We start from the raw sequence: 15,058 nt of genomic DNA on the forward strand, positions 1-15,058 counted from the left end.
ATTGTATGTATTTTTGCTGAATAGGACCTTTGAGATTGTCTTGTGATGTAAATGAATTCACCTATTGGCTATTGAATAGCTTAAATAGTTCATTGTTGCCATCTGTGACAGGCTGTGATAAAGATCTTATTGATCGAAACGTGTCACTTGTTCCCTGAGCTGCCTCACATGAGCATGCCTGCCATTTGTCTAACGCTTTTAATGGAAATCTACGATTTTATGGGAGCTGGAGCGCTTTTGTCTTTTCTTCACTACTTAACCATAGAGTGACTCGGGAGAGACGGAGCGCTATTTGCCTCCTGGAGCGCAGAGTTTCCTAGACTAGTTTTCGGATTCGATCTAAAGAGCCCCCAAGTGCTAGAAATGCAGAATTCCCCCTCAAGTGACCACATTTTAGAAATTATAACCCTTTGGGAATTTATCTACAGATGTACTGACAATTTTGACTCCATGGGTGTTTTCCAGAAACAGGCAGCAGTGGATGTTGCTGAGTGAAAATTGCAAACTGCCGTTGTAGTGACCAGTACGCTGTAGTGACCAGTAACGTTGCAGTCACCAGTACATTATGCCCAGCTCATGCTTCTGGAGACACACACCTGTAATTTAGGCAGGCTCTCATCACTACAGAAATGCCAAACATGTGGGTGCTATATGTGTTTTAGGCACACTAGGGCTCAGAAGAAAGAGGCGGCATTCAGATTTGGGAGCTGAGAATTTGCTGAATTTCTTTCGGGGAGAGAGGAGCATTTCACTTTTCCAGAGCCTTTGCTACCAGTAACATGGAAGTCCCCTATATTTCCATTAATATATGACAAACCCAAGTCAGGGCTTGCTTTTTTTGTGGCTTGAGTTGAAGCTTTGGTTGGGAACATTTTTCATAACGTTTGGAATCACATTTATCTGGCACTCTACACTGACCACTTACTTTGGCGTTTCCATCTAAATCTCCGAATGACATGACAGATGAAACCTCCAATGGATTTCTTCACTATAATGAGGCAGCAGTTTTACTCTGGACTCATTCTTGCCTCTGTTCAGCTGTGTACTTTTCAGAAGTGCACAAAACTGTGGTACTTTTATGCAATCCTAAAAAGACTGACATCGCCGGATCACACGTCCTATGGAGTCCCACAGTGCCTCCATCTGCCTCAATCTTCCATGGGGGGTTCTGTCTGAATCACATATTTCAGAGATTTACATGGAAACCCCAATATAAGTGCTCAGCATTGAGCACAAGATACAGTGGGGCAAAAAAGTATTTAGTCAGTCAGCAATAGTGCAAGTTCCACCACTTAAAAAGATGAGAGGCGTCTGTAATTTACATCATAGGTAGACCTCAACTATGGGAGACAAACTGAGAAAAAAAAATCCAGAAAATCACATTGTCTGTTTTTTTTTCATTTTATTTGCATATTATGGTGGAAAATAAGTATTTGGTCAGAAACAAAATTTCATCTCAATACTTTGTGATATATCCTTTGTTGGCAATGACAGAGGTCAAACGTTTTCTGTAAGTCTTCACAAGGTTGCCACACACTGTTGTTGGTATGTTGGCCCATTCCTCCATGCAGATCTCCTCTAGAGCAGTGATGTTTTTGGCTTTTCGCTTGGCAACACGGACTTTCAACTCCCTCCAAAGGTTTTCTATAGGGTTGAGATCTGGAGACTGGCTAGGCCACTCCAGGACCTTGAAATGCTTCTTACGAAGCCACTCCTTCATTGCCCTGGCGGTGTGCTTTGGATCATTGTCATGTTGAAAGACCCAGCCACGTTTCATATTCAATGCCCTTGCTGATGGAAGGAGGTTTGCACTCAAAATCTCACGATACATGGCCCCATTCATTCTTTCATGTACCCGGATCAGTCGTCCTGGCCCCTTTGCAGAGAAACAGCCACAAAGCATGATGTTTCCACCACCATGCTTTACAGTAGGTATGGTGTTTGATGGATGCAACTCAGTATTCTTTTTCCTCCAAACACGACAAGTTGTGTTTCTACCAAACAGTTCCAGTTTGGTTTCATCAGACCATAGGACATTCTCCCAAAACTCCTCTGGATCATCCAAATGCTCTCTAGCAAACTTCAGACGGGCCCGGACATGTACAGGCTTAAGCAGTGGGACACGTCTGGCACTGCAGGATCTGAGTCCATGGTGGCGTAGTGTGTTACTTATGGTAGGCCTTGTTACATTGGTCCCAGCTCTCTGCAGTTCATTCACTAGGTCCCCCCGCGTGGTTCTGGGATTTTTTCTCACCGTTCTTGTGATCATTCTGACCCCACGGGGTGGGATTTTGCGTGGAGCACCAGATCGAGGGAGATTATCAGTGGTCTTGTATGTCTTCCATTTTCTAATTATTGCTCCCACAGTTGATTTCTTCACTCCAAGCTGGTTGGCTATTGCAGATTCAGTCTTCCCAGCCTGGTGCAGGGCTACAATTTTGTTTCTGGTGTCCTTTGACAGCTCTTTGGTCTTCACCATAGTGGAGTTTGGTGTCAGACTGTTTGAGGGTGTGCACAGGTGTCTTTTTATACTGATAACAAGTTTAAACAGGTGCCATTACTACAGGTAATGAGTGGAGGAAAGAGGAGACTCTTAAAGAAGAAGTTACAGATCTGTGAGAGCCAGAAATCTTGATTGCTTGTTTCTGACCAAATACTTATTTTCCACCATAATATGCAAATAAAATGAAAAAAAAAACAGACAATTTGATTTTCTGGATTTTTTTTTCTCAGTTTGTCTCCCATAGTTGAGGTCTACCTATGATGTAAATTACAGACGCCTCTCATCTTTTTAAGTGGTGGAACTTGCACTATTGCTGACTGACTAAATACTTTTTTGCCCCACTGTAAATGTGAGCCGAGCCTTACTGCAATCTTTGGGAGGCAGAAAAAAAAAAAAAAAAAAAAAAAAAGAGAATAGGAAGAATTGGTTTTATTTTTTACTCCGTTCCTCACGCGGTACAAGTGATTAGGTGACTTTATTCTTCGGGTCGGTGCGATTACAGTGATACCAGATTTATATCGGGTTTTTATGTTTGCCTGCGATCACACACTAAGACGCTTTTTATTGCGAAAATTAGTTTTTGCAACACCATATTTTGAGATACAGTTAGGTCCATATATATTTGGACAGAGACAACATTTTTCTAATTTTGGTTCTAGACATTACCACAATGAATTTTAAACAAAACAATTCAGATGCAGTTGAAGTTCAGACTTTCAGCTTTCATTTGAGGGTATCCACATTAAAATTGGATGAATGGTTTAGGAGTTTCAGCTCCTTAACATGTGCCACCCTGTTTTTAAAGGGACCAAGAGTAACTTGACAGAATAAATAATTGTAAATAAAATGTTCATTTCTAGTACTTGGTTGAAAACCCTTTGTTGGCAATGACTGTCTGAAGTCTTGAAATCATGGATATCACCAGACGCTGTTTCTCCTCCTTTTTGATGCTCTGCCAGGCCTTCACTGCGGTGGTTTTCAGTTGCTGTTTGTTTGTGGGCCTTTCTGTCTGAAGTTTAGTCTTTAACAAGTGAAATGCATGCTCAGTTGGGTTGAGATCAGGTGACTGACTTGGCCATTCAAGAATATTCCACTTCTTTGCTTTAATAAACTCCTGGGTTGCTTTGGCTTTATGTTTTGGGTCATTGGTCGTCGTTTCACACTACAGATGGAAAATCAGTTTGGCTGCATTTGGCTGGATCTGAGCACACAGTATGGCTCTGAATACCTCAGAATTCATTCGGCTGCTTCTGTCCTGTGTCACATCAAACACTAGTGACCCCAGTGCCACTGGCAGCCATGCATGCCCAAGCCATCACACTGCCTCCGCCATGTTTTACAGATTATGTGGTATGCTTTGGATCATGAGCTGTACCACGCCTTCGCCATATTTCTCTCTTTCCATCATTCTGGTAGAGGTTGATCTTGGTTTCATCTGTCCAAAGAATGTTCTTCCAGAACTGTGCTGGCTTTTTTAGATGTTTAGCAAAATCCAGTCTAGCCTTCTCTGTCCAAATATATATGGACCTAACTGTATATATTTTTAGATTTCGGCTCACAGTCGTTGTTTGAGGGCTTGCTTTTTGCAGGACGAGATGAAGTTTTTACCATTTTCAGGCACATCACTTTTTTGATCGTTTCTATTCTTATTTTTGGGAGTCAGAATGAACAAAAAGCAGCAATTCAGGAATTGCTTTTTTTAAAAACCGTTCCGCGTGTGGTAAAATTAGTAAGACAGCTTTATTCTTCCGGTCAGTACGATTACAGTGATATTTCATATATTTTTTTTTGTGTTTTGGCACTTTTACACAAAATATTTTATAGAAAAAATTAATTTTGCACCGCTTTTTTCTGACAGCTATAACAATTTTTCAGCTGATGTAGCTCTATGGCAGTTTGTTTTTTTCAGGACAAGATGACGTTTTTAGCAGTACCATTTTCATTTACATCCGTCTTTTTGATCGCATTTTATTGCACTTTTTGTTTGGCGGGATGATACAGCATTGTTTTTTTGCGGTCTTCACTGAAGGGGTTAACTAGTGGGACAGTTTTATAGAGCAGGTTGTTACAGACGCGGCGATACCAAATGTGTACTTCTACTTTTTTTATTTACATAAATTATTTATTGGCAAAATATTTTTTTTTTTTCTTTATTTAGGGATTTTCTAAAAAAATATGTATTTTTACACTTTTTTTTTTTTTTTTTTTAACTATTGCATTGTTCCATGCTGGGACATTATTTTACAGCAAATCGCTGGTCTGACTCTGCACTTGCCCACAAGCCACCTTCTCTGCAGGACCCCACAGCCATCTTGAAGTCAGGGGTCTCCATGGAGACCATCAGGACAACGTGATCGCATTGCGTTGACATGGAGGAGCGCAGAGCAGCCCCCTCCCTGCGCAAAGCTCCTCTAGGCTGCTGCCACTACTGCAGCGTTATCAGGGAGGTTAAATGCCCACGAACGGTGCTAGCACCGATCGTGGGGGCATCGCTGCGGGGTGTCACCTGTCACATACAGCTGACACTCGCACGTAATCAACGCGATGCTCAGTGTGAGGCTGCGATATTTGCCGCCGTACATATACTGCCCTTTCTGGGAACGCACCTCCAGCAGAGCAGTATATGTATGGCGCATATCGCAAAGGGGTTAACACTTAAAACTAAGCTTAATACTCAATTACAAATAAATTGCAAACAACTACATCTACAAATGGATTAGGATGCTTGATAAAGGTTAATAAATCTGGAGCAGTGTAGGAGAGTTGCCCTGCTTCCAATTACAGAGATTAAAACATTCATAAATTCCCACAGTGGTTTTATTATAAAAATGGCACAGAATTATGGTATAAGACTACACAAAGATACATTGTAGCAGAGAACATTAGCAGAATCGCCGCTATCAAATGGCTTAAGAAACCACTGCAGTAACAAATTAAATTACAAGTAATCAAATTCAAAATAACATAAGCTAACAATCATACTAGCTAGCACACAAGTTTATGTTACTCCCAGTTAAGAGCCTGTAATTCAGACATGTAAAGTGGAGCCCGAATCAAAAATGAACTAACTACATATTTTAAACATAAAATACTTTATAAAAAAAAAAAAAATATTGCTTTCATCATTGCCAATTCTGATGGAGTGGGAAACAAGCCGGTCACTTATAACATGTTCATACAGAAAATTCTAACCTTCAAAAAAATTGCATACTTGATAGCAGCATTATTTTTTTTTCACAGAATAAACCGCAGCTACATTTACAGGAGTAGGGAGGATTTAAAAGAAAAAAAAAAAAAAAAAAAAAAATACACCCACAAATGGCAGTTCTTCAAACTTGGCCTTAAGAACTTCATGCACATTTTACTGACTATGGAGCCGCCCCTCCATCAAAAAAAATTTGAGAAGGTAATTTACTCACTTCCATATGGTTACAATTTTAAAATGTTTTAGGCTCTCTATATTGTATCAAAAGTGCACCATGTAGGCCATTTCAACAGGTATTCAATTGTTACAGTATGTGCACAAATGGATCAAAACAAAAGCTTGTCATTTACTTTCTCTTTTTAGGTTTTTTTTTTTTTTTCTTTGTAAACACATGAAGGACGAGTAGACTCTAAAGCAAACATCCATGTGCATATAATCAATGCGGGTCAATGATTTATCTTCTATATCTTCCACGATCTCCTCTGTCTCGGTCACGTAATCTTTCCCTGTCCCGGTCCCTGTCCCGGTCACGACCTCTATCACGTCTGTTGTCTCTTGGTCGTTCTCTCTCACGTTCTCTCTCCCTCTCTCTAGGGCGGCTTCTTCTGCTACTGACAACAGCTTGCGTGCGTCTTAGAAAGTCATCCACCCTCATATCGTAGTCATGCTGCAAACAGAGGAAAACACATTTTGGAGAAATACATGTTAGCATGACACTAGAACACCTTCAGCTTAAATTTAGCCTGGTTTATATGCCCCCAGATAGTCGTGGACTGCATAATAAATCAGGAATTGATGTTTAGCTTCCATTTAAATCAGGTTTTTGTTTTAAAGTTTTTTTTATTTTTCATAGCAATCTGTATTAAAACAAAAAAAATATAGATCTATCATGAAATTTCCACACAGGCCAATGAGGGTATTTTAGACTCTTACTTACTGTAGTCTTCTTGAGGAACAGTTTCCAGCAGTCTCATCATCAGAGGCAAGTTTTCATTGACCAGTAACACATTTATACACAACTAATAACACAGAAACCAACATTCACAAACCTTGCCCTGCCTTCAACAATGATCTTTGCGCTAACTCTTACTCTTAGATGCAAAAAGATAGGGCCAGAGTCAGTCTACTGCTGCTAATGTACATGTGGATTTACTGAAAAAATTAACCAGGAAGTTTCTAAAACAGTTCTAAAGGCCAGTGTGAGAACTGCAAGAGTCCAATTTTATTTCATTTAAGTCCATGGATACCAAAACATAATATATAGAGTATGGAAAAATGTACATGGTAACTTACAACCCGTTTATCCCGGTAACGTGCATCATGCTGAACTGGATGGTGACCTGAAAACTGTGGATGTGCTTGAGGAGGGGGAGCATGATGTTGATAATATGGGTGATGTGGAGGTTGCTCCATTGCAGGATATTGAGGCTGAAGGGGAGGAAAGAAGAAGAAAGCATTTATGACAAAAGCCTAGATGCATTCACAGAAATGCTGTACAGAAAAAATAATTCTCTAACAAAATGAGACAATTTCAAAAGTAACAAAACATTCTGCAGGTACACTATTATTGAATTCAATTATTTCATTCCCATTGCCACAGCTGTATAAAATCCAGTACCCAAAAGCCATGTAGTCTGCCCTTACTAACATTTGTGAAATAATGGCTCACTCTAAAGAGCTCACTGAATTTCAGTGTGGTATTGTAATATGATACCAATATTGCAACAAATCAGTACATGAAATTTTTTCCCTTCTACTTATCTTAGATCAACTGGATATTATTGAAAAGTCTTAACCACAGCAACACTGCAGAGCACATAGAATACATTACAAATGCCAACAGTCTGCTAACTGCAGAGCTCCAACCTCATCGTAAAGGGAATGTGTCACTAGGATCAGCCATTCTAAGCCATCTATATGAACATGCAAGTCAAAGAAAGTTGAATAAAATAATGCCTTGATATTATGAAAAATGTGTCTTTCTTTGGAATAAGACATTGGTTTGCAGATATGTAAATGAGCTGTTAAGTTCTCTGGGCAGAACACAAGTTTCCCCAAGAGTCTTCTTTTAGAGCTAGTTTAAAAAAAAAAAAAAAAAAAAAAAAAAAAAAGGAGGCGTTACCAATGTGAGACGTGCTGATACTGTAATGTAACGAAAGAGGAATCTAGTCTTCTGATCTCACTGCGGAGCTGTGTGATAACACCATACAGCAGAGTAGAAGCTAGCATTACAAACATCTGCAGTTTTAGTTTTCTCTCAAAGTGCTGTCAGTAATTCTGTATTATGACTCGACTCACATTGGCTGCCTGTCAGATGGAAGCTGAAGTGTTAGTGTCAGATCTGCTGCAAGAGCTGTGCCTGATCACAACTATGAGAGATACAACTGCAAAGGCATTTGTAAGGCGACAAAATTTTGTTCTGCTGTACCGGGCTAGTTATCACAAACAGCTCCGCAGTGAGATCAGGAGAGCAGACACTACATCTCTCACATTTGTAAAGCCCCTTTCAATTAAAATAAGCTCTGGAGAAACATCAGCAAACTGTGTCAAGCCCAGATATTTTAACAGCTCCTTTACATAAGAAAAATGGATTTCTCTGTCATAAGATACTAGATGGAGGCCCAATGCGAGGGTGGTAATGTCACAATGGGGGCAGGCTTTGCAGTGTTGAGAATCTCTCCCCCCATGTGCTCACCCACCTATACACTCTCTCTTTCCCCATGTGCTGACTTCTCCCATCTGTGCTCTCTTCTTTGACCTGTCTACCCCATGTGCCATCCCCCTTGTCTGCTGTCTCTCTCCTTCCTGTGCTGTGTTCTCTCCTCATGTGCTGTCCCGTGCTGTCATGTGCTCTGTCTCTCTCACCCCTGTGCGCTCTCTCCCCCATCTTCTCCTCATGTCATCTCTTTGACCTGTGTACCCCATGTGCTCTCCCCCTTGTCTGGCCTTTCTCTCCACCACTGAGCTGTCTTCTTCCTTCATGTGTTCTGAGCTGTCTCCCCCGTGTGTCCTCTTTCCTATGTGCACTCACCCCTCCCCCTGTTTTAAAGTGAAAGCAAAGTAGGTAAAGGTAACATTTTATTAGGCACAGTAAATCAGACCGCCGCCATTTTCGTGCAAACAGATAGCGGCGGTCACATTAAAACTGCGTATGCGCTCCTGTACCAAGATGGCGGCGGTCAGTGAAACATTCGGCTGATCCCGGCGGCGCAGTGTTCGGGATGGTGTTCCTCGAAAGAGGCTGCATACGGCGTATACAGTGTGTGATGCGTACGGCGTATACAGAGCGTGTGTGTGTGGTGCGTACGGCGTATACAGAGCGTGTGTGTGTGTGGTGCGTACGGCGTATACAGAGCGTGTGTGTGTGGTGCGTACGGCATATACAGAGCGTGTGTGTGTGTGGCGCGTACGGCATATACAGAGCGTGTGTGTGTGGTGCGTACGGCATATATAGAGCGTGTGTGTGTGGTGTGTACGGCATATATAGAGCGTGTGTGTGTGGTGCGTACGGCATATACAGAGCGTGTGTGTGTGGTGCGTACGGCATATACAGAGCGTGTGTGTGTGGTGCGTACGGCATATACAGAGCGTGTGTGGTGCGTACGGCATATACAGAGCGCGCGCGCACGTGTGTGTGTGGTGCGTACGGCATATACAAAGCGTGTGTGTGTGTGGTGCGTACGGCATATACAGAGCGTGTGTGTGTGGTGCGTACGGCGTATACAGAGCGTGTGTGTGTGGTGCGTACGGCGTATACAGAGCGTGTGTGTGTGGTGTGTACGGCGTATACAGAGCGTGTGTGTGTGGTGCGTACGGCTTTTACAGAGCGTGTGTGTGTGGTGCGTACGGCATATACAGAGCGTGTGTGTGTGTGTGGTGCGTACGGCATATACAGAGCGTGTGTGTGTGTGTGTGTGTGTGTGTGTGGTGCGTACGGCATATATAGAGCGTGTGTGTGGTGCGTACGGCATATACAGAGCGTGTGTGTGTGGTGCGTACGGCATATACAGAGCGCACGCACGTGTGTGTGGTGCGTACGGCATATACAGCGCGTGTGTGTGTGGTGCGTACGGCATATACAGAGCGTGTGTGGTGCGTACGGCATATACAGAGCGTGAGTGTGTGGTGCGTACGGCATATACAGAGCGTGCGTGTGTGGTGCGTACGGCATATACAGAGCGTGCGTGTGTGGTGCGTACGGCATATACAGAGCGTGCGTGTGTGGTGCGTACGGCATATACAGAGCGTGCGTGTGTGGTGAGTACGGCATATACAGAGTGTGCGTGTGTGGTGAGTACGGCATATACAGAGTGTGCGTGTGTGGTGAGTACGGCATATACAGAGTGCGTGTGTGGTGAGTACGGCATATACAGAGTGCGTGTGTGGTGAGTACGGCATATACAGAGTGCGTGTGTGGTGAGTACGGCATATACAGCGTGCGTGTGTGGTGAGTACGGCATATACAGAGCGTGCGTGTGTGGTGAGTACGGCATATACAGAGCGTGCGTGTGTGGTGCGTACGGCATATACAGAGCGTGCGTGTGTGGTGCGTACGGCATATACAGAGCGTGAGTGTGTGGTGCGTACGGCATATACAGAGTGCGTACGTGTGGTGCGTACAGCATATACAGAGTGTGCGTACGTGTGGTGCGTACAGTATATACAGAGTGTGCGTACGTGTGGTGCGTACAGTATATACAGAGTGTGTGTGGTGTGTACGGCGTATAGTGTTTGAGAGTGTGTGTGGTGAGACGGTGTTCCGCTGGGGGCACTGCGCAAGAGGCTGGTACCACCAGCAGTTTCCATATTGAGACACCAATCACTTGGGTGTCCCAATATGGCGGTCGGTGAACTTTAGTCGCTTGGAATTCTGGGATCCGGACACATCTGGACAGAACAGGATGTGGAGACATTACAAGGCATGTATATATTAGATTGGACTATAGATAAAGGTATAATTTTATTTACCTTTCTATAACCTGCATGTCCATGTAGACAGCTTAGTGGGGGTTGATCCTACTGACAGATTTACACTCCAAAATCTTGTACAAATGACTTTTCAGAAGAGTGAAAGCCATTATTGCTGCAAAAGGGGCCAAATCCATATCAATACATATGGATTTATAATTTGAAGTCATAAAAGCTCCTGTAAGTGTAATGTCTTAGTGGCTCAATACTTTTTGCCCATATAGTGTATGCAAGATATACCGTATTTTTCGGACTATAAGACGCACTTTTTTTCCTCCCAAAACATGGAGGAAAATGGGGAGGGGTGGTGGTGTGTCTTATAGTCTGGATGTACCAGCTCTGACTGTGGTGGGGAGGTGGGGGGAGCGGTTTCGGCGGAGCAGCAGATCACAGAGGCAGGAGCTGGCGGCTGCAGCCAACTCCTGCGCCCGCTAAGGAGAAATGAATACTCCCTGCATTTCACGCTCATGGGCGTGTAGGGAAATGAATATTCATTTAAAAGATTTAACAAAAAAAACATTACACTTACCTTCCTCCGCTCCCTCGCAGTTTCCTACCAGCAACTGTTTGTAAGCAGTGCTTGGCAGGAACGTCATGCGCTGATCACAGAGCACAGCTGCCGGAATACTCACCACGACTGTTCATCGCAGAGAGGAATGAGTATTCATTGCTCTTCAGTAGAGCGCAGTATCAGCCACCAGCTTCCTGCTGCTACCGGCGGTCATGTGTGCAGATACTTGAGAAATGAATATTCAGAATATTCAATTCTTTTAAGTATAGGCACACGTGACCAGCAGCAGCAGGAAAGCTCCAGTTGATACTGCACGCTACTGAAGAGCAATGAATACTCACTGCTCTCTGCGATGAACTGCGGCAGCTGTGCTCTGCTTGTGAGCAGCGCATGACGTCCATGCCATGCGCTGCTTACAAGTATTAAGCAGTTACTGGCACCGGAGCAGGACACTGCGAGGGAGCGGAGGAAGGCAAATGTAATGGCTTAGTTTTTTAAAAATCTTTTCTGATGGGACCATGCATACCAGGTTAATGATGGGGCCAAATCACACCAGGTTAAGGATGGGGCCATGCATACTTGGACAAGATGGGGACCCTGCATACCAGTATAGGGGATGAGGCCATGCATTCCTACCAGGCTAGGGGAGGAGGAGGCCATGCATTCCTACCAGGCTAGGGGAGGAGGAGGCCATGCATTCCTACCAGGCTAGGGGAGGAGGAGGCCATGCATTCCTACCAGGCTAGGGGAGGAGGAGGCCATGCATTCCTACCAGGCTAGGGGAGGAGGAGGCCATGCATTCCTACCAGGCTAGGGGAGGAGGAGGCCATGCATTCCTACCAGGCTAGGGGAGGAGGAGGCCATGCATTCCTACCAGGCTAGGGGAGGAGGAGGCCATGCATTCCTACCAGGCTAGGGGAGGAGGAGGCCATGCATACCAGGCTAGGGGAGGAGGAGGCCATGCATACCAGGCTAGGGGATATTAAGTACAGAATTGACCACATTTTTGCTTCAGTTTTTTTTCCCCTAATCTCAGCCTCTAAAACCTAGGTGCGTCTTATGGTCTGGGGCATCTTCTAGTCCGAGAAGCACGGTATATAAACCTTCAAAGATGTAATCTGTCATAATATTTACTGACTACATACTCGTCTAGGTTAGAGAAAAAAAATTTAAGTATTTGTAAGACCTACACACCTATATGTTATTTGAGTGCAGCAAATGTCTTAAGAACATTGGGTCCTCTGGCTGTTCCAGTCTGGCCCGTGAACAGACACAGCTGAAGGGCAGAAAACACTGGTTCACAGGCTGCCCTACACTGCACAGCATCCTGATTTCACAGTTATCTGCATCTTCACGAAGCAGTAAGTATAATGGTGGAGGAGGGCGCTGACACCTCCTTCCACCATTCAGTGTGTGCAAAAAACAAATAGACAAAAGACGTCACTACATCGCATCTGCTGTACAGAATGTCAGTGCACGCAGCAAAGACTGGAGCAGAGAGCTGGGGGAACGGGAAAAATGTATCTCTGTGTGTGCGCACGAGCGAGCAAATGCACATGAGTGAGTGAATGTGCATGAGGGCTCAAACAGGTCATGGATGGGGGGAGGAGGGGTGTTTGCTTACCTAATTTTGCTTAATATTAAGCAATACAATTATTCATATAAATAATATGCAATTATTAATAATAATTTTTATTTTTATATAGCGCTAACATATTCCACAGCGCTTTACAGTTTGCACGCATTATCATCACTGTCCCCAATGGGGCTCACAATCTAGATTCCCTATCAGTATGAATTGGAGTGTGGGAGGAAACCCACGCAAAAATGGGGAGAACATAAACTCCTTGCAGATGTCGTCCCTGGTGGGATTTGAACCGAGGACCCCAGCGCTGCAAAGCTGCAGTGCTATCCACTGAGCTACTGTGCCGCCCATATTTTTAACACTGAACAGAATTAAATTTGAGTAATGGTCTCTCACGGGGCCACTTGAGAAAATTAACTGACCACCCCGTCTCTAATATGACAAGATTACAATGCAAAATAATACAAACCATTCCTTGCCATGGTGGTGGTGGCCCCATATTATGGAACTCTCTCACATAGTCGTTGTATGACTGGGGGAAAAAAACAAACATTTTACTTAAAACACAAATGACAGTACAAGCGTGGCATGAACTGCAGATATGAATGAGAAACAGCCTTTGAACTAATAGATACTACAATACAATTATTCCAATGCAATACAATTATTTAAACTAGCACACATTCAAAATTAAAGGAGTATTCGCATGTTATTTAATTGCTTTATTAGACAGCATAAAAAGATCACAGTCAGCTCTCTCCAGCCCAATGATTTCTATAAAGCCATTAGCCCTCACCTTTATCCTCCTCCCTCTCAGATCCTAACCAATTGGCTCTCATTAGTCCTGGCACAGGCAACTTCCAGAACAAATCCCCTAATCATAGCTCTCAGTTTTCTTGACAAAGTGCTTGAAATTCACCAGAACTGTCATTCAATGAGGAATGCCTCACCCCAAGCAGTCAGGAAGATGACTGCAGAGTTGTAAGTTACTCAAGAGATAACTTAAAAGTACCCCTTTAATAACAAGGCTACATATTTTTATGTTGACATTGCAGAGATTTTTCATATTGGGAGGAAAAAGAACAAACACAAAAAACTTCCACTTACTCCATTTAAAAATACATCTCTGCGAACTCCAGTAAATCTTCTGCGGAAAAATAGAATAAGAATAAGACCTAAATATCATGGGGATAGAAACCTGAACAAAAAAGGTATTATATTTACCTATCCACTTCTTGGAAGCGAGGATCCTTGACAAACCCTGAGTACACAGAAATGTACCATGTAATTAAGTTATACTGCTACAAAAGTTTGGTCAATAAGATTATACTGCACAATACATTCTATGTTCAGGAATCTGAAGTCTTTTCAAGAACACAAGAAAGTTAAAAGGGGTATTTCCATTTCCGAGATCCTATCCCAATATGAACTAGATGTAATATTATCAAATACCTCCAATTAGATATGTAGTAGTTTTTCAGATTTGCCATGTCGTTTACATCATAGGCCACTGCAGCTGCTTAGGTTATCCATGGTTATGACCACCAAGAGCTGTCTAACTGTCACCATATGAGTGGTCTAATTGGAGATATTTGCTAATATTAACCCCTTACTGACTGCTGACGGAATAGTACGTCAGCGGTCGGTATCCCCCACTTTGAGTTGAGCTCCGGCGGTGAGCCCGCCTCAAAACCGCGACATGTCAGCTGTTTTAAACAGCTAATATGTGCCCGCAATAGGCGCGAGCGGAATCGCGATCCGCCCGCGCCTATTAACTTGTTAAATCCCGCTGTCGAACGCTGACAGTGGGCACTTAACTGGAGTTTCCGGCACGCGGCAAGAAATGAGTTCATCGCCAACCCCCGTCAGGTGATCAGCAGTCAGCGACAACCAGAGGTCTCCTCGAGACCTCTATGGCTCTTGATGGCAGATTTCTATGAGCGCCACCCTGTGGTCAGCGCTCATAGCAATGCTGTATTTCTGCTACATATAGGCGATCTGAGCATCGCCTATATGTAGCAGAGCCGATCAAGTATGGGATGCTTTTAGCCTCCCATGGAGGCTATTGAAGCATGCCAAAAGTGAAAAAAAAATAAGTCCAATCTTTTCAGATATACAATTTTAAACATACATTAAAAAGGGTAAAAAAAAAAAAAAATAAAAAAAAAAAAAAAAATGCAAGAATGTTTTGGTCGCTGCACTCCCAAGAAAAATACAAAGTAAAATGTTGCACGTACGTCAAAACGCCAATAAAAATGTAATTTTTTTCCCCCAGGTATGACTCAA

At 43.2% G+C, this 15,058-nt stretch overlaps 1 protein-coding gene across 3 annotated transcripts in view; it reads right to left on the reverse strand.

Annotated features, from left to right (window-relative positions):
* Positions 1-5,302: 5,302 nt before the first annotated feature.
* Positions 5,303-15,058, reverse strand: part of YTHDC1 (YTH N6-methyladenosine RNA binding protein C1) — an 88,557-nt gene continuing 78,801 nt past the window's right edge. For all 3 annotated transcript variants that reach the window (XM_073541350.1, XM_073541367.1, XM_073541358.1), the window contains 5 exons: positions 13,997-14,033; positions 13,880-13,919; positions 13,242-13,304; positions 7,002-7,136; positions 5,303-6,375 (listed from right to left, as the gene is read on the reverse strand). In XM_073541350.1, coding sequence (XP_073397451.1) covers positions 6,163-6,375; positions 7,002-7,136; positions 13,242-13,304; positions 13,880-13,919; positions 13,997-14,033 — 488 coding nt within the window. In that variant the 3' untranslated portion in view covers positions 5,303-6,162. The remainder of the gene's footprint in view (positions 6,376-7,001; positions 7,137-13,241; positions 13,305-13,879; positions 13,920-13,996; positions 14,034-15,058) is intronic.

This window comes from Dendrobates tinctorius, unplaced genomic scaffold, assembly GCF_039654945.1.
Source record: "Dendrobates tinctorius isolate UK_male_01 unplaced genomic scaffold, ASM3965494v1 ptg000011l, whole genome shotgun sequence".
NCBI classification, from domain to species: Eukaryota; Metazoa; Chordata; class Amphibia; order Anura; family Dendrobatidae; genus Dendrobates; species Dendrobates tinctorius.